The following is a 24,390-nucleotide window of genomic DNA, read 5'->3' as shown; positions in this document are numbered from 1 at the left end:
GTATCATGTCATGTCATCACACCTGTAATCAAAGAAAAATAAAGATTATATAATTTTCATCACGAGTATCATCACGACTCATCCCGTCCCCACTGCTGGGGCACGGGCCTCTCTGGAAAATATTACATAAAATAACATGGAGTATATGGGTAAAATTATTCGTCATATTTGGCAACACTAACCTGTAGCCGCTGCAAGTCGTTCTTCCAATTTTTCAAACGAAATTAAAGGCGCCTGAATACGTTATTCTTCCTGCATAAAAGCCAATATATATAGTACTACTTTTCTTGCATTACATTACAGCGCTTTTGGTAGTATTTCACCCAGAAAATCACAAAACAAATTAAATAACAACAATTGAAATTGACAACTCAAATAACGCACAGAGTATGAAATGACGTTTGACAATGACGTCTCGTTAGTTGCACATTTTGACCACCGGAACAGATAAGATTGTGGCACTATACATTTATTATCCGTCACTCGTCAGTGTATGAAACAATTAAAGTGATTGCGCGGGGGTGGCCTATATCTCTTTTGCTGATTGTACCTGTTCTTCTTGTACTAAGTATCTACCTACGTAAAACAAAAAAATATACGTACATCTACAGTATCAAATCACTTTCCATTAAAGTATTGTGAAATGTCCATTTGTCTTCAGTTTTGTAAAAAATCGTACCAAGGCATTTTTATAAAATTATGTTTTGTAGACTACTTAATGTTTATAGATGTCTCAAGAATGAATTTTACAACTAAAGCTACCTTTCGCATTCGTTTCTTTATTTACATCGGAGACATACCTGTGGGCAAAAAACACATTATTAGTTCTTAAATAAAGTTTTAAGTAGTTTTAGTTTTAGTTTTTTAGTAGTACTTTAGTAAATATAAGTTTTTTCTATTTTTCGTGAACAAAGATAGAAGAAACAAAAATATAGTCAAGCATGGCGTAGGCGTAACGAGTAAGACCTAAAAACTAGGTTTCTGTTTCATGTTCATGTATTCGAATCCTGGTGTGACATACGGTAAGTTAAGATGACCTGCTCAAATAGATTCTGGATGTGTATTGTGTATTTGCCTAGTCATTGCATTACACTCACCCAAAACCGCAATCACAGTATCGGTATAGAAAAATTTGCAAGTACCCTTAATAAATTCTATAAAAAAGTTATTCTGGACAATACAAGGTGGCGTTTTGCGCCGAAGAGTGATAAATGTTATTTATTTAAAAATATAATGTCATATAAATAACGACCTCCTCCTCGATGGCACTCCTCTCAGCAAAAATTTTAATGTATTTTTTTTGCGAATTGGCAAAGAAAAGAATGTTTAATTATGTGATTCTGCCAGAGATTGCTGCCCAATCTGCTCATATCGTCATTTCAGGACTAAGCATTATGGAAACGATCATTTTAAAAGTTTATGTTCATCTTGATATGTATGGTAAATAGGCCTCATTAGAGAAATAAAATTTATAAAACTCGTTTTTAGGGTTCCGTAGCCAAAATGGCAAAAACGGAACCCTTATAGTTTCGTCATGTCCGTCTGTCCGTCTGTCCGTCTGTCCGTCTGTCACAGCCGATTTACTCGGAAACTATAAGTACTACAGTGATGAAATTTGATGGGAATATGTGTTGTATGAACCGCTACAAAAATATGACACTAAATAGTAAAAAAAAGAATTGGGGGTGGGGCCCCCCATACATGTAACTGAGGGATGAAATTTTTTTTTTCGATGTACATACCCGTGTGGGGTATCAATGGAAAGGTCTTTTAAAATGATATAAAGTTTTCTAAAAAACATTTTTCTTAAAGTGAACGGTTTTTGAGATATCAGCTCTCAAAGTCGTAAAAAGTATGTCCCCCCCCTCTATTTTTATAACTACGGGGTATAAAATTCTAAAAAAAATAGAGGTGATGCATGCTAATTAACTCTTTCAACGATTTTTGGTTTGATCAAAGTATCTCTTATAGTTTTTGAGATAGGTTGATTTAAAGTTTATTATATTTGCTGCTACGGAACCCTTTGTGCGCGAGCCCGACTCGCACTTGGCCGGTTTTTATTTTTTTTAATTTTTGCACCACCACATGCTTGCCTATCTCTGAAAATGTCGGAATCTTTCAATTCATGTGTTAGTAGGCTACTTGACCCTTTTTTAAAGAAGTTCTCATATGATTGGCAATTGCTCTATTAGACCAAATAAAATACACTCATATTTTATGGAATCTAGAAAATCACAAAACTTAATTTTAACGTTTTACTTTTCATAAACATCCATATTTGTTTTAAAATAATTTATGGTGTGGACTGATGTGACGCCAGAAGAAAGGAAATTATTCATTTATTACAGTTGCAGATACCACTACACTTGAAACTCTTGACACAGCACGAGGCAGCTGACGTCACAACATGGCCGGCGATAGCGTTTTCAGGGTTCAAAATAATAAATTTTAAATTGAAATTATGCAACCATCCTGGAGTTTAATTAGCCGAAATCAATATATTTTGGTTTCGTAAATTCAATACTGCAATAAATTTCCATTTATTGTCTTGAATTTGATATGAGTCAAGTAGCCTATTGCAGCTTGCATAGGTGTAGTTTAAAATCCATGCTTTAATTTCGGTAAGATATTCAACGCGATAAGTCATCGTATACCTACATTTGTGGATTTTCTCTTAAAGACTGCGTAATACTCTCCATATTGACTTCGGTCCTAGATGTTCCTAGACGACCTTTTATCGTAATTTAAGTTAAATCGGTCTTTCATTCCATGTTACGCATATTTTAATTCAATGAGCATATGGAGATCCAATAAATTTGCTGTACCCCATGTCTAGATCAATATGATCACCTTGTAACGATGTACGTACATTTAAAATATTTGACTCCTTTCGTCAAAATAACTAGTAGTCACTAAAATTCAATTGACCGGCCTAGCCAACGTAAAATCCATACGATTCTATATGTTTGTTCTATTGCGCCACCCTGTATATGGTAAAGTGAATAATATCTCTATCTTACTTTAAGTTCTAAAAACAATTGAAATAATTCAAATTTTTATGACATCAACTATTGGTGGACAAGCTTCTAATAAAATACACCCAAATTAGGATATAAGCATTATGCTCACGACTGTAATCCCTGAAGGATCGCACCCGCTTTTCGCTGTGCATTTTGTGCTCAGGTGATAGGTTGCGAGCTGTATCGCCATTTTTAATGAGTAAGTACAATGCACTTAGGGTACACATCTGCTAGAATCAAGATGTGCAGAATGGTGTATTTTTGACTTGAACAACTTCTGACCCATAGAAGTAATAAAACTATGTTGTAATCATACCAGGCATTCAGACGCACCCTAGTGTTCGAAGTCAACTCCTCCATTCGTCGTAGAGGTATAATCTAGTGTTCTTCGCAGGGTATGTTTATCAGTAGTTGTGCTCCATCAGAAGATGATGTTCTGGGTTTAATTTTAGGGAGCATATACAGGGTGTTGTGTAAATGTAAACAGTAAAAAGTCACGTGATCAAAAAGGTTTCTACGGAGAATCAATGTTTTTTTTTCGCGAATTTTTGCATTCTAATTTCATTTTCGAGCTTAGATATACCACGTTGCATACCGTATGTTTCAGCTTAGTATACCCTTTTTTACACCCTGTACATCCTGTAATAGGAATGACGATAACAAAATGTATTCCCTTATTCTATACGTAAGTAGGTAAATATTACATGTAGAAAACTTTCATGGAAAATTCAACACAAATAATACGTATATCGCAGTAAACCTATGTGTCTACTATACCTCTATCTCACAGATTTTAAATCTTTAAAGTGTTAAACAATAAACAGGTATCTGTGAAAGAAGGTAATGGTTGTAAATGTAAATAATTGTTTATGCGAAATCTCTGACATCGATTTGTGAAATACATTATAAGTATACCAAGTTCCATCACATAATATCTGGCTAATTTAGCCCTATTGAAGCATGTATGAAGAACTTTACAATTTTTTACAAGTAAACTTAAAAAAAATGAATTTTGAAAAATCGGTTCATTGGAAATTAAGAGTACCTATATTTACCGGTTTCACAGCTGAACTATGATATGGAGCGCTACAATTAATTCCGGCCATTGTGGGATTTAACTTCACACTTTAGGCTTAGGCTTGATTTACCCGTATGTGAAACTGAGATTTGTCTCCTTTCAATATCTATAACTCACGTCAATAATGAATTAATATGAAAATGGAGACTATGAAAGTGGGAGAGAGAAGAGATTATCTAGATAGAGCGAGATAACACGAGTCTGTCCGCCATTATGATATTTGTTTCGTTATTCATGGTTACATTATTGTCATTTTTCAATAGCCTTTTGATTTGCTTATGTAGTAGGTACATATTATATAATAATTAGAAGGTTAAAAATCGTGATTGAATGTTGGCCAATGGTGTTAGAACAAAGGCACATAATGATTTCTCCATTAAAAGTTATGAGTTTTAAAAGTTATGCACAAGAAAAATTTAAAAAGTTTTAAAAGTTATGCACAAGAAAAATTTCAGATTCCCTACCCAAACTCTTTACAAAGAAGCTAAAGTCCTAACCATCCGTCAACTATTCATTCTCAGGCTCTGTCTCTCCACCCACAAAAAAGTACTAACTTCTGATCTCTACGATCAATTATGCAAAAAACGTGTGTTCAAAATACCATCTCTTTACGTTAACACTTCCTTTGGTCAAAGGTTTGGAGCTTATATAAGATCACATATATATAATGGTATGTTACACTACTGCAATATGAAAGATATGTCTGTTCGTGAGGCTAAAATTAAATTAAAAGATTGTCTCCTACAGTTAGATTACTTCACCACAGAAAGTATTTTAGATTAAGATATTGTTATGTTGTTGTTTGAGCAAAAGAGACATAATTTATTTTTAATTTTTGTTAATTTTTTTTTTTTTTTTTTTAAGTTTAAATTGTTCATTTCTATTTGAAATTTCTTATTTTAAACTGTTTTTGATTACATTATGGTACCCCAAGATACGGGCAAAGCCTAGTTTGGGGACCACTTTATTAACTAAGATTATAACTTAAATAAGACATGTGCAAATTATAGTGTAAAATTTAATGTACCTAACGGAAAATGTGTGTACCTAAACTGTTTTTTGTGCAATAAAATTTCTTTTTATTTTTTTTATTTATTTTTTTATTACTCAGATAATGAGGCAAAATGGGGACCATTGTGGTTCGCCGACGGAAACTGAAATAGGTTTTATCCAAAGAACTAAGAGCCCTTAAAGGTTCGCGCTCTTTATGTCGAAGTCAGCAAGCCGGGATGCATCGCAAAAATCGGTAATCCACGACCAAACGGCTAGGCCAAATTTGATAGAGTCAGTTGCGACAAATTCGATAGAAAATTAAATATTCTCTAGACATCCCAGAACGTATACAGGGCTCATTCTCATCCCTAAACGTAAGTTCGAAACCAATTCAAAACTGTTATTTTCCTCTTAGATTTGTGTAAGCTTCAATTAATGGCCTAAAGTAGTCAGAAGCTTAACGGAATGATAGCCTGGAAGGAACTCGAACTCACCACTCATGAATTAAGCGTGTAGTGTGAGAACTGCGTGTCCCGCCAGGTCCAGAGCGGCGGCAGGCAGGTCTGCTGAAGCCCCGCCAGCAGCTCCGCGTGGTAGCGCTGCGCCGCCAGCAGGTAGTGCGGGGGCGGCAGCGGGTGAGGGGGCGGCGGGGGAGGGGGGGACGGCGAGCGGCGCGGCTCCGGCTGCAGCAGCGCGGCGATGGTGAAGTCCCGCCGCGGCCGCGCGCCCGCCGGCAGCAGCGCCGCCGTGTCGCGCGCCTCTGCCGGCTCCGGGCTCAGCCGCGCGCACGCCGGCGCCGCGAACATGCCGCCCTGCAGGCTGCCCCCCGCCTGCCGCGCCAGGAACGCCCTGTTGAAGCTCGCCAGCGCCTGCAACTCCGCGTTCAGACTATCCTTATCCCCCTTGTGCAGCTTGAACCTCTTCCTGCGGCGCAGCAGCGAGCCGTTCTCGAACATGTCGAAGGCCTGCGGGTGCAGCGTCCAGTAGGCGCCCTTGCCGGGCCGGTCGGGGCGCCGCGGCACCTTCACGAAGCAGTCGTTAAACGACAGGTTGTGGCGCAGCGAGTTCTGCCAGCGCTGCGTGTTGCGCCGGTAGTACGGGAACCGGTCCGTGATGAACCGGTAGATCTCCGACAGCGGCAGCATGCGCTCCGGCGAGCTCCAGATGGCCATGGCGGTGAGCGCGATGTAGGAGAAGGGTGGTTTCTGGTCGCCGTAGGACTCCCTGGTCGGGCGCGGCATGGCACGTCTCGCTCCCCGCGCACAGTGACTGGCACTGGGCGAGCGACCGCGCGCCGCCGCCGCGCCCGCCCGGCCCCGCCCACCGCCGAGCTCAGCCAATCGCGGGTCGAGCTGTTTGTTTGTTGTTTTTGTCGGCTATGGACCCGTTACAGAAGAATTTAAATTGTTATCACGTTTACATTATACAAAATTTATTCGACATCGAAAACGCTTTTGAGCTTGTTTTGAAATTGCAATGATTAAAGAAGTGGGTAGGCACTTATTGGTACTATGAGATAGTCGATCGGCATTGCCTGCGAGATGAATTTTGTGTGTAGGCGGTGTCTTCAAATCAATGATGGCGGGTTCTTTTTGGAGGTAAATTGATTTAAATTAATTTTGGTAATTATCATACATGTTATAATGGAGGAGCTATTAGAATATTACGATGTGGATATACCTATGTTTAGTGTCTATAATAATTATGTCGCCAGAATTTCCACGTGATAGCGCCTTCGTTATCAGCCGCGCCGCCGACAGCCGCCGCCGCCGCCGCCCGCAGACATGCGCGCGCGCGGATCAGCGTGATCTATAGCTCACGATATGGTTAAGTGAAGTACTCGCTTGTGGCACTCGCGGCTCTAGCCACGGAACTGAGTAGGTGCGGCGCGAGTGATGAAAGATAGCTCTATCATTACCACTCGCTGACTAAACGCTTTCCCTAGGTTTACTCTACATATTGTCAAGTTATACGCAAAATTTTAAAGGATATGATCTTGTTTCACAAGCAAAACCTACAGCACAGCTTTAGAGACATAAGTACACCAGATTGGTAGTTAGATAGAATTACAATACAGTACAATATAAATTTTGGTGATAAAACCCATCGCATTCTTTATATATTATTATTACAGAAAAAAAGAAGAATCTATTTAACTTTTCATTTAACATACCTACTGTACTTACGGGTGACGGAAGAAAGTGGAAACATTAAAATCAAGTCGTTAGGGCATAAACAATAGGGATTACGAGGAAAATGATCATGTGTAGAGAGTCATGTAGAATATATGCACCTCTACAGTAAAACTATAAAGTCCTGAAAACGGAAGTGAATCCTAAGTAAATTGATAAAGACCGTATTTAATCGAACTATTATTTTTATTTAAGCAAAAATCCATCTAAAAGCCAATATCAATCGTTATTATTTTTTAAGCATGTAAATTTAAGTAAATAACTTACAATTACAAAAACTCTTGGCAAAATCGCACTCTTTATTATCATGACTTTATATGTAGTTGGACTGTAACTGCTACAAAATCAACGCTCCTTCTGTCTAATTCTATGTCTACCGTGAAAGTTACAATCACTCAGAGATCAATTTCAGTTGTAAAATCTTCCCTTTATACTGATAATTTGCTATATAGGAACGGCTTAATCTTTAGAATAAATAATTATATGTTTAATTGGTTAACTTCGGTTAAATTCTTAAAGAAACTTTAACCGGTAGTAGTCGCCATCCCAATACCTATCCTTATACCCCGATACCTTTATCCCACACTAAACTTTATAATACGTCGGCAAGCAGGCGCGTCTAAACGGGTTGGTACAGCCCTCAAAGCCTCCACAAGTCCACACTAACAATTTGCGGCATCTTCAGTTCATGAGATTCACAAGGCATCGCGCTGTAGTTCAGCTTAAACTCGCCGCTCTGCAGTCTTTCCACGTATGCCGCTCAGACCAGGGAAGAAATAGACAGGGCATCTCTAAAATAGGGACCAGGAGGTTCTGGATTTAAGGCCTTATGGGTCGTTTTACAGAAATTTTTATATATTTTACAAAAATTACAATTAAGTTTTTCAAAAACAGGTTTATCCATTTGTTACAAACGTTAAAAAAACATACATAAGGATGTCATTTAGCAGATAGGTGCCTACTAAGGCTACCTAAATACATAGGTAACCTAGGAATTAATAAATTCTTACATAGGTACAGAACTTTAGTTTTCGAATTGCGATATTTGCGATGCAATGTCTATTCCTTCCGTGGCCTGAGATGTCCGTACAGCACCGAGCGGCCGGCACCTTCAATAGGCCCATTAAATTCAATCTCGCGTCTACACGGCCACATTTTGCGACAGAAGCGTCACTTAACCCCCTACTATGTAATTTAGGGATATTAAAGTAATACTTAGAGCTACATGGTACGGGACATTTTTCTGCTTCTTATGCCAAATGCGTGCACCCTATTCTTGTACTAGAGGTTGGATACTAATAAGGGCCAGTTATTGTTATAACTTAATGGTGGGTTTTAAGGTAAAGAATGATAATATAATATTTATGTGGATTATAAGCCAGGCATTTATATTACGTCATTATTTCAGAAGCACATAGTATAATATTATTCAGAAGTTGTAGTCAAACATTTTGTAGAGATATCTATGGAAAAATAAGTTGATTCTCTTGTATTAGGTTAGTATCTTGTGCCCAATATCCGACTTGAATAATGGAAGTCCTTCTCAAATTTAATTTAGCCAATCACAGTGCTGTATTCTACTGTCAAGTTTCGTTAACTGACGTTATCATGATGGTAAAATTAGTATATTGACAGTTGAAATGAGCACACACCTTACACGACAGTTTTGAGGGTACTTTATACTGCAAGAAAAGCAATTTCCATTTAAGGCTCTACATCTAAAAATTAACACAAATTGATCCAAAGATTTTATTTAGGTTTAAATTATTGAGTTCTATTTAAATGGTTATGCGGAGATTCGCGTGCGTATGAGGCCTAAATGGAAAATGATAATTTACAAGTTGCATCTTTGAATTGAATATTTTGTTAAAAAAGAGAATTAGCCAGCTGTCTCTTTTCTATTAGGACTAGTGTTGCCCAAATTCAGTCTTGGTCTTGCAGTCCTGGTCTTGTTCTTGCGTTTTTGCAAGACCAAGACCAAGAACAAGACCGCGTATTTTTAGCAAGACCAAGACCAAGACCTGACTGTGCAAGACTTGAGCAAGAACAAGACATAGCCTGCAAGACTCTTGCGTCTTGCAGCTAGGACTTAGCGCTATTTTACTGAGTAGTTAGGTGTAACAGTTCAGTGTATAGGTAGGTACGCTTAGGAATTCTATGAGACGCAAAAAACTGTATCAAAGAATATGAAAAACTGGACCTATGCGCATTACGACTAATACCATAAACATAGCGAATAAAAATATCTATTAAAATCAAAAAGTAAACTTTAATAAATAGTAATAGACTAATAGGTAATTGCAAGACTTGCAAGACTCTTGCTGCAAGACCAAGACCAAGACCAAGACTGAGAGCGCAAGACCAAGACCAAGACCAAGACCAGGTGTATTGGCGCAAGACCAAGACCAAGACCAAGACCAGGTGTATTGGCGCAAGACCAAGACCAAGACTGGCTAAGTCTCGTCTTGTTCTTGCATTTGGGCAACACTAATTAGGACTATCAGTAGCTATCTATACAGGGTGATTGGTAAGTCGATGTATTCCTTTAAATGGGTAATAGACGATGGCATTTCCAGTCGATTGAACCCCATAATGCATTATCCGAAAGTCAACCATTTCTGAGTTATTTAAGTTTTAAGTTTTTTTAGGTTTTTGCCAAAATTTATGTTTTAAAACAAAAATTTTAAAATAACAATTTTTTTAATACTTTTTTGATTGTTTTGGATTAGTAACACCTTAGCCTACTAATTATAATCATTAAATGCGCTAAATTTAACTTAATTTAGACACAGTGCTTCAAAATAGTTGAAACATTAAGAAAATGTTACGAAAGGTGAAAACAAAAATGCTGAATTAAAAAAGAATCTTATCTGAAAAAAATTCAGGCACTACAGCTTAAAAAAATTGACAATTTATAAGCTTTAAAATGACATATGCCAATCTAAAATCGATTAAGGTATGACCAAGATATAGCCAAAACAACCACATAAGCGGACAAATCTCAGTATGGAAACGAACAAGATTTGTTCCAATTTTAAGGTAAAAACTCCTATACTCGTAACTAGACTTTGTAGAGCTCTGAACCTACTGAAAAGTACTTTAGGCTAACCGTGTTATCGGACAAGCATTATTTCGGTGAAGCACCCTTATCGTCGATCTGTGCTTTTGAGGAACCGTCATTATCATCATTATCATCGACCCATCACGGCCCCACTGCTGGGGCACGGGTCTCCTTCCAATGAAGGAAGCGTTTAGGCATAGTCCACCACGCTGGCCTAGTGCGGGTTTGTGGACCCCAACACAAGCAAGCTTGTGCTGAGAGAGTTGTTGGGTAAGTGGGCAACCCGACTATCAGATGTTTTCGAGCCGCCTGAAGGCCTCTGACTAGACTTAACGACTGCTGCTGAAGCAGCAACCGGGTCCCACGGCCTAACGTGCCGTCCGAAGCACGGAAGCGTCATTATCATCACGGTCACCCATCCAATGGCTGACCGTGCCAGTTGTAGCTTAACCTCGGTGATCAGTTACGATCACTGAAGCCAGCTCGACTACGGACACTTCTGAGGAACCGTGCTATCGTAAAACAATAATTAGTAAACGGTTCAGAGCTCTACAAAGTCCAGTTATAAGAGCTTTTACCTTAAAATTGGAACAAATCTTGTTCGTTTCCCTACTGAGATTTGTCCGCCTATGAGGTTGTTTTGGCTATATCTTGGTCATACCTTAATCGATTTTAGATTGGCATATGTCATTTTAAAGCTTATAAATTGACTATGTTTTTAAGCTGTAGTGCCTGAATTTTTTTCGGATTAAATTCTTTTTTAATTCAGCATTTTTGTTTTTACCTTTTGTAACATTTTCTTAATGTTTCATCTATTTTGAAGCACTGTGTCTAAATTAAGTTAAATTTTGTGCATTTTATGATTATAATTAGTTGGCTAAGGTGTCACTAATCCAAAACAATCAAAAAGGTATTAAAAAAAATGGTTATTATTTTAAAAAAATTGTTTTAAAACATACATTTTGGAAAAAACCTAAAAAAACTTGAAATTTAAATAACTCAAAAAATGGTTGACTTTCGGATAATGCATTATGGGGTTTAATCGACTGGAAATGCCTTCGTCTATAACCCATTTAAAGGAATACATCGACTTTCCAATCACCCGGTATAAATTTAAAAAATACTAAGTACAGTAATAGTATAGCATGGAAAAGTACATTGTTGTCTAATGTATGTCGCAAAAAAAACAGCAAAACATTTACCACAGATATAACAAATCGTTTTGACCCCATTTTTGATCATGAATCACCCTGAAAACGGAACCGTTACATTTTTTAAAGTCACAATAAAGTATAGCAGCAACCAGAACACTTTCAATAATACAAAATGTGTACGTAATGTATGAAAGTCGCAATTACACAACGTTTTGTGTCCGTTTCGTCACGGGGAGCGCTCCGTTTTCCAACACGTCACGGTTCACGCACGTTATCCAATTGTAAAATTCAATATTTATAGCTGAGGAGGCACCCCACGTGAACCCTGGGCATGATGAGTAGGGTCCTGGATAAATGCGTACAATTAATGATTTACAATTGTGTTTTACTTTTACTTACCAATGTGCGATTCGTTCTTACATTTAAAAATGATTAAAAGGTTTTTATGCATTTGATTTTTTATTTTAACATTGGCTTTGTTGTCATTTTGAAAAAAAAAACATGAAAACTGTATCTGTTTTAAGTTTTTAACTGTAATTTTGGATATCACATATCATACAAGCATGAATTATTTATTAGTAATACACTCACGGGCAATGAAAAGGATCCACTGAGAAAAGCACCAACTTATTCCTAAACGGAAAAGGCTAACTTAATGACGACTTCTGCAACATTGAAATACACTTATCAGAGCTTCAGGGTATTGCCATCTAAAAACGGTAATAATTTGTTAAAATTTTAAATGAAATGTTTTAAAAAATTGGGGTCGTTTGGTGTCGGCATTTTGTGAGTGGAACTTTTTCATTGCCCGTGAGTGTATTTGTGAGAACATAATTCTCACTGATTGGAGTAAGTAGGTATGTTGTATGGTAAGTCCGGGACTAGGGTAGTAACTCTGGACTCCAAAGATGAGTGTTTCAACCTTTCAACTACAATATACTTAGACTACGATTTTCAGAAAAAAATATTCAAAAAATCATCGAAAAATGTGGTCAAGCAAAGATGATTAAGTATTACTCAGCAGTTTTCAAGTACGGCCAGCTTTTTAGTAGCTTTGCACTTTTGTACCTTGTCAAACTTACACACTGTCAATGTTTGAATGGTTATATCCAGTTATATAAATTTTTCCTATACATTTCACAATTTTCCGAATTTCACATAATTACTATTGCGAAATCTCCATAGGTATGTCTATTAATTTCATTTCATTGGACGCGACTCATACAATAAGTCGAAAGACAGAATCTCTAGAATATCATTATGGGATATCTTTAAACCCGTAAAACTCAAAACGTATTCACTATTCATAACGTCACAGGAATCATATAGGTATATCAATCAGGTATAGGCATACCTCGATTCAGCTAGCTAGACAATGATTCCTGTTTTATTACCTACTTTGGCTAGCTACAAAAGTGTAAAGCTACTTATGAAACTGACAGTACACATACAATACAAACTAACAAATACTAACAATAGTCCATGTAAAAGATCGGCCTCCTCCAAAACTGAGGGTATTTTTGTATGTAATTTCTTCTCTTGGTAAAGCAATTGTACACGAGTTTCGTATTGTATAGAAATAAAACCTATTATAAATGAATGTTACATTAAAATTTCGTTAGGTAGGTAGCTACTATGCTACTTCAGATATATTCTTGACTTGACTGTGAATATGTTTACACAAAATGATGCAAAGCTAAAATGCACACCACAGAACTATGGCATAATACTTAACTACCCCTATAACATATTTTTTTGCCTTCATAATCGCATTGCTGTATTATTTTGTTCTGACACCTGTTCCCAAATCACACGCCGTCCCAAATCAGCTCGTATCATTACTAGATCTGCGGTAACAAAGCTTTGATGTTCGCCGCGATTAAAAAAAACAACGTTATTAAGTGTGAATTCTACAAATGGTCCACAAATATTTACGTCTACCTGAGAGTATTTGTGCCCATTTGTTACATTTGGCGTGATCAACTGACCATAGAGTATAAGCCATTTTTTTCTCAAGATAAATAAGTATAAAATGTATAAAGATTATACTTATAAATTACCTTCAGTCAAGTTACATATTTTTTAATAATTAACATAACAAGGGATTGCTGTTCCAAATTAATATTTTTATGGTTTAATACTAAGCTGGGGCTACACGGTTACACTGCGTTGAAATAATGTGTGTATGTTGAAGTAATATGTATAATGTTTTGTGTGTATGTAATCTTAAACTTAATGTTAGAAATCTTGCTGTTTAACATGTATATGTGCTGTGTTAAGTAATTAAATAACTTATCTATCTATCTAAATACTGATAGACATACATACCTATATGTATACGTTCGCGGTGTTGCAAAACCTGTAGATAGTTAAATAAGGTTTAAGATACTTTATTTCTCATAAGAACATTATAAAAAACATTCACTCAAAATGAGAACTTAAAATTCTAACTACTCAATGTTACTTACAGTCCATCTACAAAGTCGTGAAAACGCTAGTGGATCCAACTAATTGTTTAAGAAAAATCCATAATCAATCCTTATTTTATTTTTAAAATGTATGTAATAGTAAGTAAATAACTGATGATCATAAAAAGTCTTAGTAAAATAGCACTCTTTGATATCAGGACTTTATAGTTTGAATGTAGTTAATTATACTTATTACTAAAAAACGCGACCAATGCTGGATTCCCCACAGGCTGACGGAATCATGCCGATATATATAATGCAACTTCAGTAAATAATTAATAATAATCTATTCAAAGTAATGAAGCCACAAATTTTGGAAAGTAGGTACTATCTACTATTTATAGTTAAGCTAAAACTAGAAGGTACTTATATATGTTAGACTAGTAGGTACTTATATATGTTAGATATATATAAATAAGCATTTCATTATAAAAAAATGAATGTTTTGGTTTACTTTGCCCAAATCTCTTACACGATTCAGAAAATATACAGTAAATATAATCTTTTTGTTAATGATAACATTATACATGTTATTATATGTAACATTCAAATGCCATTAATAACATGTAGAATGCTGCCTAATCAGGAGGGTGTTAGATATCTATGCGGCAGATTGTACGAATTAAATAACCATTTAATTTTGTAGCTTAAAATATTGTAGGCTTTTTGTGCAAATATACATACATACATATACTCACGCCTGTCTCCCAGAGGGGTAGGCAGAGACTATGGATCTCCACGTGCCACGATCCTGACATACTTCTTTCGCTTCCTCAACATTCATTAGTCTCTTCATACACGCACGTCGGTTTCGGAAACTCCTAATTTGGCTCTTCTTGAGTATGTCGCCTATCTGGTCGACATACTTTCGCCTAGGACGTCCTCTACCGACACAACCATTCATCTCTGCACAGTAAATTTCTTTCGTCAGTCTTCTTTCATCCATCCTTTCAATGTGACCAAACCATCTCAACATTCCTTTTTCAATTTTGGTCACTACGTCTTCTTTTACTCCAACTCGCTCTCTTATAATACTATTCCTTATCCTATCATTCAGTTTCAGTCCACACATACTTCTTAGAGAGCGCATCTCAACAGCATTTACCCTACTTTCATTCTTCTTCTGCCAGACCCAGCTTTCACTTCCATACATTAGCGTAGGGACCAACACTCCCCCATGAACAGCCAAACGAGCCTTTTGAGACACGCTTTGACTCCTCATGAAATAGTGCAAGGCCCCATTCACTTTATTTCCCGCTTTCACTCTTCTTTCAATATCCCCCTCACATTTCCCATCCCTCGTAAACAGACTACCCAGATATACAAACTCATTCACTTGCTCCACTCTTTCGTTCTCGATCGTGATCTCACATTCAGTTACCTCTTCATCTCTTTCAAACACCATCACTTTCGTCTTACTAACATTCACTTTCATTCCTTTCCTTTTAAAACTTTCATGCATGAGAGTTACTTGTTGTTGCAGCTGTTCTACCGACGATGCAAGTATGACTTGATCGTCAGCATACAGCAAGCACTTAAGAAGTAACTCTCCTATTCTTAAACCTCTTTCATCATCTTTCATATCCTTGAGACAACTATCCATAAACAGATTAAACAGCCAAGGCGAAGCCACACATCCCTGTCTAACACCCCTGTGGATATCAAACCAGTCGGTGTATGCTCCGTTTATCCTGACACAAGCGCTAGACTCCCTATAAAGGGACCCCAGTGCCCGCGTCAGGTGACTGTCCACTCCATAAACGGACAGTGTCTCCCATAAATCATTCCTCCTCACTATATCATAAGCCTTTTCCAAATCTACGAAGGCACAAAAAACCTTTTGCTGCTTTGCAAGGACCTTTTCTGTGACGCTTCGTAGAGAAAAGACTTGATCCGTACATCCCATCCCCTTTCGAAAACCACCTTGCACATCCCAGATCTTTTCTTCCGTCTCTTTCACTACCCTTTCAATCAAATATTTTTGCATACAATTTACCAACTATACTTAAGAGGCTGATGCCGCGGTAACTGTTGCAGGTCTGGAGCGAGCCTTTTCCTTTATACAAAGGAACAATGACCGCTCTGCACCAGTCGCGTGGCACCGTACCGCAACGCCAGCACTCATTGAAGAGTTGGTAAAGCTCACTTGCAGCCACTCCACCTCCCGCTCTTAGCATCTCTAAAGATACCCTATCATACCCGGCCGATTTACCAACTTTCATTCTTTTTAATGCTTCCATAATTTCTTTCATAATTATCTTGTTTTCCTCATCTACTTTTCTTTCATTTTCTACCTCTACATCACTACTAGTCCTACAATCTGTGCATTCAAACAAACTTTCAAAATATTCCTTCCATCTTTTAAGAACTTTATTTTCATCTTTCAAAACATCTCCATTTTCATCCCTTATCACATCCAGATTTGTATTCTCTGACTTCCCTCGAGCCTTTCTTACCAACTTCCAGAACAATTTAATGTTCGCTCGAAAGTTGTCAGAGAATTTCCTGTCATATTCATCTTTTAATGCCTTCTTCTTTCTTTCAATCACTTCTTTTACTTTTTTCTTTAGCAGAACATACTTTTCTCGAATCTCTTTCATTTCATCGTCCATTCCCTGATTTCCTTGCATTCTGTTGTTGGCTTTTTTAGACAAAAAATCCAACCATGCCATTTTCTTTTCATTCACTACGTTTTTGCATTCATCATCCCACCATGTAAGCTCCCTCTTACCACTCTTCCTTCTTTTATTCACTCCACATACTTTCACCGCCGTATTTACTAAACTATCTTTCAGGCGCTTCCAATTTTCTTCTAAATCATTTTCATCTAAGACAATAGTGCTCTCTAAATTATCTTTCAAACTTCTTTTGGACCTTCTTCGCCGGATACAGATACTCGAGGACCACGAGAAACGGTCAGGCTTTCTTTCCTTACCATCCTCCTTCCTCTCCTACAGTGATAAATCGTGCGCTTATCTCAATTCCAGTGAAATCGCGACACGCGGCATCGGCGGCAATATCGGCAGTTTCGTGACCGCACCGCGTGGCATCTTCACCAAGTGAGTACTCCATCTTTCCACTAAGCCCCCAAAATGAGTGACAGTGAATCTAAATCGTCTGATAGTGCTGCTAAATCATTAAAAATTCCGCGTTCTCCTCAATCTCGCGAAAATTCTGGTGACCGCATGGCCGACCTCAAGAAACAACGAGGTACCATGAAGGCACGGTTAACTTTATTCGATAAATATTTCATTAATTTAAAAGATACCGAATTAAATAGCACCGATAAGGCCGAATTAAAGTTGCGAATGCAGTCTATTGAGTCTTTGTATCAGAACTTTAACCAAATTCAGTGCGAAATAGAGAGGTTATCCGATCAGAATCAATTAGAAAAACAATTAGAATACCGTGAACAGTTTGAGGAGCAATATTTTAGGGCGTTAGCGGCCGCCGGGGGCAGGTTAGTTGATGAGAGCATGGCGAACTCCACGTGTACTCGCAATACTTCATCTAAATTAGCATCTGTAAAGTTACCAGAGATTAAACTACCGACCTTTAACGGATCATATGATCAGTGGTTAGAATTTAGGAACTCGTATGACACCATGATACATGAACGGGATGACCTAGACGCGATTCAGAAATTCCATTACTTGAGATCATCTCTAAGCGGGAGTGCATTGCAGGTTATCAGTGCGCTAGAATTTACTGCAGCCAACTACACTCACGCGTGGGACCTCCTAATGAATAGGTTCCATAATAGCCGTTTGTTGATCCATAATCATGTAAAATCGTTGTTTAATACTCAAAGTATTCAATCCGAGTCACCTTCACAAATTAGAAAACTGATAGATACCGTTAATCGTAATTTAAGAGCGTTAAAAACAATAGGCGAACCCGTAGATCAATGGGATACGTTAATCATATACCTAATCGTAACAAAGTTAGACCCAACCACAGAAAAAGAGTGGGAAAGTCAAAAAGGCTCCATTAGGTCTGATCAGCCGAGTAGTTCTTCACTAAAACTAAGTGATTTGCTTTTATTTTTAAAGAATAAGGCTGACACCCTCGAACTGATAACGGTTAGTCACAATAAAAATAAATCATTACAAGAACACAAATCTTCCCACGGTAATAATCACTTTGATGCTAAAAAATACGCGGTACATAAGCCCAATCAACAAGTGCATAGTTATGTGTCTAACACTCAAAGCAAGTCGGAGAAAACAATTCGCAGTTGTGCAATGTGTCAGAGTAATCACGCGTTGTATACTTGTGTTTTATTCTTGAATTTACCCGTTAACGTTAGGGTTAAGTTCGTGGAGAATAAAAACCTGTGTCCTAACTGTTTACGGTCGGGTCACTCAATTTCAGACTGCACTTATGGCTCGTGCAAGTTATGTCATCACAAACATAACGGTTTGTTACATAATCAGGCTAATAGTAGTAGTAGTTTATCTGTCGTGCGTGCGAATTCATCCTCGCCGGCCGATAACAATAATATTCCCACTATTTCAGCTGCACTGCATAGTCAATCTGAACCTAATTCGAGAGAAAATAGGTGCGATATTGGTTTGCATACCAAGTTGAGAGGTCTGCAACCTACCTTATTGTCCACCGCGTTAATAGAAGTAGCTGATGTCAACAACGAATATCATCTAGCCCGAGCGCTCCTTGATAGTGGCAGTCAGCATAGTTTTATAACGGAGAAATTAAGTAAAAAGTTAAAGCTTCCCCTAATACAGTCCACTGTTCGAATTTCGGGTGTAGGACAACATGTCACTAACTCGAGTCAACTATGCGAAATAGCTATGAGATCTAAATCGTGTAGTTACAATACAATGTTGCAATGTCTCGTATTGCCTTGTATAACTTCTAATCTGCCCAGTGTAGGTATAGATGTAGATAGTTTATGTATGCCGGAGAATATACAGCTCGCAGATCCCACCTTTAACATTCCGTCAGAGATCGACCTACTTATAGGCGCGGATAGGTTTTGGGAACTGTTAGAAGGAGAAAGAATTCGATTACAAAGCGGACCTTACTTACAAAACTCTAAATTAGGTTGGTTTATTTCAGGCCGCATTGACAATACGAACCTATCAAATAAACAACAGGTTCATTGTCATTTTACATCTACGATAGATAACGATTCGTTAGATATGCAAATGAGAAAGTTTTGGGAAATTGAAGAAGTCCCTATAACAAAAAAGCTCACCGCAGATGAGCTAAAATGCGAAGAGTTATTTTGTACCACGACTACTCGCGACGAAACAGGTAGGTTCTGCGTTAGGATTCCCCTGAAAGAATCAGCTGACGCGCTCGGTGACTCATACAGCACGGCGCGAAGCAGGTTCATGTCGCTCGAGCGTAAACTACAACGTTCGCCCGAGTATAAACAAATGTACTGCGATTTCATGAATGAATATGAGTCGTTAGGTCACATGACACGTATAGGTATAGATAAACCCGAATTACCTAACTATACTTTATCGCACCACGGGGTATTTAAAGAGAGTAGCTCCACAACTCGTTTACGTGTAGTTTTTAATGCCTCGGTGCCCACAAAATCCTCAAAATCGCTTAATGACATTCAGTATTCAGGTCCAGCGTTACAAAACGATATCTTTTCTATATTATTGCGATTTCGTCAGTATAAATACGTCGTTTGTGCTGATATCGAGAAAATGTATAGACAGGTTCTCATTCAACCTGATCAAAGGTCATTGCAGCTAATTGTCTGGCGCGACTCGCCGGAGGATCCCCTAGGAGTCCTCCCTATCAATTGAACACCGTGACTTATGGGACGGCCTCAGCGGCCTATCTGAGTATGCGCTGTTTACGTCAGTTAGCGTCGGAATGCGGTGATGACGTCATCGCTCGCGTCATCAATGAAGACTTTCTGGTAGACGATTTACTTACCGGTTGTGATGATTATCAACAGCTACATAGTATTTGCGAAAAAACGTATCAAGTATTAGAAGCTGCCGGATTCATACTTAGAAAATGGACTTTTAATTCAAAATTTTCAGAAAATAGTTCAACTGAAATGTTTATGGGAGAACATACTCAGAGTAAAACGCTAGGGTTAGGTTGGCTAAACACGACAGATGAACTGCACTTCACAACAAAGGTTGAGAATGCACCTAGGTTGACTAAACGAGTCATGTTATCGATTATATCACAGATTTATGACCCATTAGGTTTATTAGCGCCAGCAGTAATTATTTCCAAAATTCTCATTCAGAAATTGTGGCTATGTAAGATAGATTGGGAAGATGCCGTACCAGATAGCATAGTTAAAACTTGGAACAGTTTCATACAGACGTTGAGTACTTTAGTAGAATTGAGAGTTCCTCGTTATGTAAGGAGTGAGCACACTCAACACACGGAACTGCATATTTTTTCCGATGCATCTCAAGATGCATATATACGGCTCTTGTGCTTACATTAGAAGCTACGATGACCTATCCGATGTTACGGTGAAGCTACTCTGTGCTAAAAGTAAGGTAGCTCCCTTAAAAGGTTTAAGTATACCACGATTAGAGTTATGCGGGGCGTTAGTAGGTGCGAGATTATGTCATAAAATTGTAAACGTTCTAAGGTTGAAATTCGACCGCATTTATTGTTGGACCGATTCTACTATCGTAATTGGTTGGTTGCGAATGTCAAAGTCAAAGTCAAAGGCATTTATTTGCTGAATATAGGTTACATAGGTTATAATAATTATATTAAAGGTTGCTTAGCTATACTCTACCCGAAAGGGTTTGCAAAATTTAAAATATTAACAATATAATTTTTATACAATTCATGAAATTAGGCTTAAGTAGTAAAAAATATAAATGCTATCTTACAATTCACACTGGGTACATATTTAACATTAATTTATAAGGAACCCTAGGCACAGCCACAAGGAAGGAAACTAAAGTTTGTCTTGGAGAAATTCACTAAGGCTATAATAGGCTTTTTCAATGAGAAGTTGTGACAGCCTTTTTTTAAACAAATGAACAACTTCTATTTCCCTAATACTATTCGGCAGATGGTTATATACTATGGGCGCCATTCCAAATATGCTTTTATTATATAAAGCTGTTGAGCGACTCGCAGCACTGATCTTATTTTTATGTCTCCACACTTATTAAAACAATTCGTACAAAATAGGGTGAATGAAATAAATGAGCTTACTGGAGATCTGACCTGGTTACATGTGAATGGACTACAGAATCCCGCAGACCTATTGAGTAGAGGTCTAAATCTAAGCGAGCTTAGTCAGTCTAGTAGATATGCCACCATCTACTAGACTGACTAAGCTCGCTTAGATTTAGACCTATATTTAGGCATATTTGGAATGGCGCCCATAGTATATAACCATCTGCCGAATAGTATTAGGGAAATAGAAGTTGTTCATTTGTTTAAAAAAAGGCTGTCACAACTTCTCATTGAAAAAGCCTATTATAGCCTTATTGTGCAAATATAAGCTGCACAAAAAGCCTTATGCAGTAACTATATAAATATATGCACTCACGACTGTAATCCCCGAAGGTGTAGTCAGAGGTGACTCACAAGCGAGCCACCTACTTTTCGCAGCACATTTGTACTCACGTGATAGGTTTCGAACCATATCGCCGTTTTTAGAAAAAGTACAATGCACTTAGGATACACATCTAGAATCTACGAGTGCAGCTTTCCTCACGATGTTTTGCATCACCGTAAGAGCCAGTGGTATTATTGTACTTAAACTCCTTAATTTATATATGATAACTATAAATCAAATAAAATATAAAAGTTAGTTGCTACGCGGTGCTACGACTTGCTACGACGTTACGTAGCACGGCGTAGCAACGGGACTGGAGATTCTACATCTTGTATTGTATTTTATTTAACGTTTCTTTTGTGTGAATGTCCGTTTGGCAGCTCATTTTCTAATGCTCGTATAATTTCCTTTTTATTGAGTGTAAATAATTGAGTTTGTATCACAGCCGCCGCCATCTGGCGAGATGCCGGTTTAACACTCCTTTTCGGATTTCCCACTTAACTTTAATGCTGTCGTAAATTTTTACGTTTCATCCACACCCAGATCGAATAGGACCCAAATACCTTCGATTATAGTTCAAAGTTGATCGAATGCGGCGCACGTATATCATAGCATTCGGATTTAAAGAATTGTGCTTATCGCATAGTGCAGAGGAAGAGTGGTTCTTTTGCAAATCGTAATTAGATACAAAGTTGAGTGATCGGATCCGTGGGACGAGGTCTTTGGCGTCGGAGAGTTATGTTATTACAATATTTGTTATTGTTGTTATTTATAAGACATGTTGTCAAGTCAGTTGTCAGGCCGAAGCGGATGACGACTCATGAGGTGGTGATATATCACTGGAGCTCATTGGAGCAAGGACAGAATTGGCAATACAATATGGTATCATTGTCAATCATATAATATGTGTTTTTATTATGCACTGAAAAATCTACTTAGTATTATTAGATAAGCTTAGTCTAGCAAACACAGATCTGTTGCAGTAAGGACATTGTGACCAGGTGGGGATTCATTCTTGACGCTCAATGTGAGTTGCTTGTATATAGCAATCAAAACTCATACACTGATTGACCTTTTCCTATTCAAAACAGCCCTTAGATTACAATAGATGTTTTGATCGTTACTAACACAATGGCCACATTATCCGATAGAGTTGCGCCGAGGGTCTGACCATACTCAGCCGCATCAATTACGAGAGAGAACGCGCGGTGGCAACTTCACGGGATTGTCGGTTAATGAGAATAGCGTGAGAAAAACTCATTACTGGTTAGCACGGTGAAAACCGACTCTACCTCAGATTATAAGGATTTGATGATATTATTTTTTAAATAGATAGTTTAACTGTTCGCACAATCATCTGTTAAACTAAACTTTACCTACATTTACATGATTAATGAATGAACAAAGCACAGAATGTTATGCTTTGTTCATTCATTAGTCATTTAAATATAGGTAAATCAGTTTTATGTGAAATCAAATGAAAATAAGAGGCATAATGAACATGATATACACTCACGGGCAATGAAAAGGATCCACTGCGAAAATCACTAAATTACTCTTATACGGAAAAGGCTGGCTTTATGATGCCTTCTGCAATATTGAAGTACATTTAACAGAGCATTAGGATATTAACAAATAAAAACCATAATATTTTGTTTAATTTTTTTATTAATGGTTTGAGAAAATTGGGGTCCTTTTGTGTTGGCATTTTCCAAATGGAACTTTTTAATTTCCCGTGAGTGTATTTTGTTATAAATAACTAAAATTACGCGAGCGAGTGAGGTGAGACCTTTTTACCAACACAATGGGCCCGGCTGGCTGATAAACTAGAGTTATCATTATTCCGTACAATTTGTTCACGCAACAGATGGCGTTGTCGCCCGCGGCACAAGTCTTGTAGCTTTTAAACGCACCGCAAAATTAAATTAAACCTATCAAACGAAAGTACACGCAAAGGTTTACGCTCAGGGAAACGAATTCGAAAGTGAAATGTGTTGAGCTTAGTAGCGAGCTTTTATATAAGTAGTAGTTTAGTTCTTGCGTCGGTCTTGCAGATGTTGTAGATGACTAATAAAAATAGAAATGGCAAAACGAAAAATTAGTACCTATCATTGTATTTGTGAATTATCTTACAAAAAACACAATGGAATTTATCATAAAATTATAATCATCAACCAATAATCGTACAGCTGAACGCCTAAATAACAATTTATAATAAATAATAACACTTTATCGTCTTATCTCAATCTCCAGATAGTCACACAAAAAGTGCGATAATCTCCGAAAAGGTGTTGGTGGTGTTATAGGTAATTAATACCTAGGCGGTGGCGGCAGGGGCGGGGGACGGCGGGGGGCGGGGGTAGGCCCCCGCGGCGCGCGCGCAGCTTTGAGCCGCCGCTCGACCGCATTTGTCATGTTAGCGCGCCAAAGGTGTGAATAGCTTTTTTGTTACAATTCATTAATGACGTAAAAACATTGTCTACCGCAATTCTTCGTGTTTGTCAATTAGGTTTTTTTGTGTTTAATCACCTTTTTAATGTTTGTAACTAGCGAATACTTATACGTAAAGGAAGTCTCTAAATGCATATTGTAAGTTGTAAGCATATAAAGTGTGTTATACCTATGATATAGGTATTATACATATACATACATTATACAACTTCTTCTCAGTAATTGAGCCTTTGTGAAATGGTGGTAGAGTAATCTTAAGAATCAACCATTATTTGTAAAAAAAATGGTTGAATCAGTGATGAATCTCTCTCTCTGGAACACAATGATACAACGAAATGTGTTTTGCAATTTTTTTTCAAACGTATTTAGCTAGCGTAAGTATAGGAAGCGCGTCGCGTCGCCGTCGTCGGCGTCGTCGGTCGACACATACTATGTTCCT

General features: G+C 37.7%; 2 protein-coding genes across 2 annotated transcripts; both read right to left on the bottom strand.

Annotated features, from left to right (window-relative positions):
• Positions 1–466: 466 nt before the first annotated feature.
• LOC119692434 (fork head domain-containing protein FD4) lies at positions 467–6,372 on the bottom strand. Its single transcript, XM_038113116.2, has 2 exons — positions 5,586–6,372; positions 467–800 (listed from the first exon to the last, which is right to left on the bottom strand). Exon 1 carries the CDS (start codon positions 6,330–6,332, stop codon positions 5,589–5,591), a length of 744 nt encoding a protein of 247 aa, XP_037969044.2. The 5' UTR covers positions 6,333–6,372; the 3' UTR covers positions 467–800; positions 5,586–5,588.
• A 5,414-nt stretch (positions 6,373–11,786) lies between these two features.
• Positions 11,787–16,638, bottom strand: LOC125491386. The gene is made up of 3 exons (XM_048633204.1): positions 16,113–16,638; positions 15,295–15,784; positions 11,787–11,844 (listed from the first exon to the last, which is right to left on the bottom strand). The coding sequence occupies exons 1-3, from the start codon at positions 16,636–16,638 to the stop codon at positions 11,787–11,789; spliced, it is 1,074 nt and encodes a 357-aa protein (XP_048489161.1).
• Between the last annotated feature and the right edge of the window lie 7,752 nt (positions 16,639–24,390).

Source organism: Plutella xylostella, chromosome 5, assembly GCF_932276165.1.
Source record: "Plutella xylostella chromosome 5, ilPluXylo3.1, whole genome shotgun sequence".
NCBI classification, from domain to species: Eukaryota; Metazoa; Arthropoda; class Insecta; order Lepidoptera; family Plutellidae; genus Plutella; species Plutella xylostella.
The sequence above is the reverse complement of the archived record's forward strand: the minus strand, read 5'-3'. Positions and strand labels throughout refer to the sequence as shown.

Excerpts from the sequence above, each read along its gene's own strand:
- LOC125491386 (XM_048633204.1), bottom strand. The coding sequence starts at position 16,638 with ATGGCATGGTTGGATTTTTTGTCTAAAAAAGCCAACAACAGAATGCAA. Across the intron at positions 15,785-16,112 it reads GGGAGGTGGAGTGGCTGCAA|ATTTGGAAAAGGCTTATGAT; the intron begins GTGAGCTTTACC and ends GTGCCTTCGTAG. Across the intron at positions 11,845-15,294 it reads AGAGTGGAGCAAGTGAATGA|GACCCTACTCATCATGCCCA; the intron begins GTTTGTATATCT and ends GCATTTATCCAG.
- LOC119692434 (XM_038113116.2), bottom strand. The coding sequence starts at position 6,332 with ATGCCGCGCCCGACCAGGGAGTCCTACGGCGACCAGAAACCACCCTTC.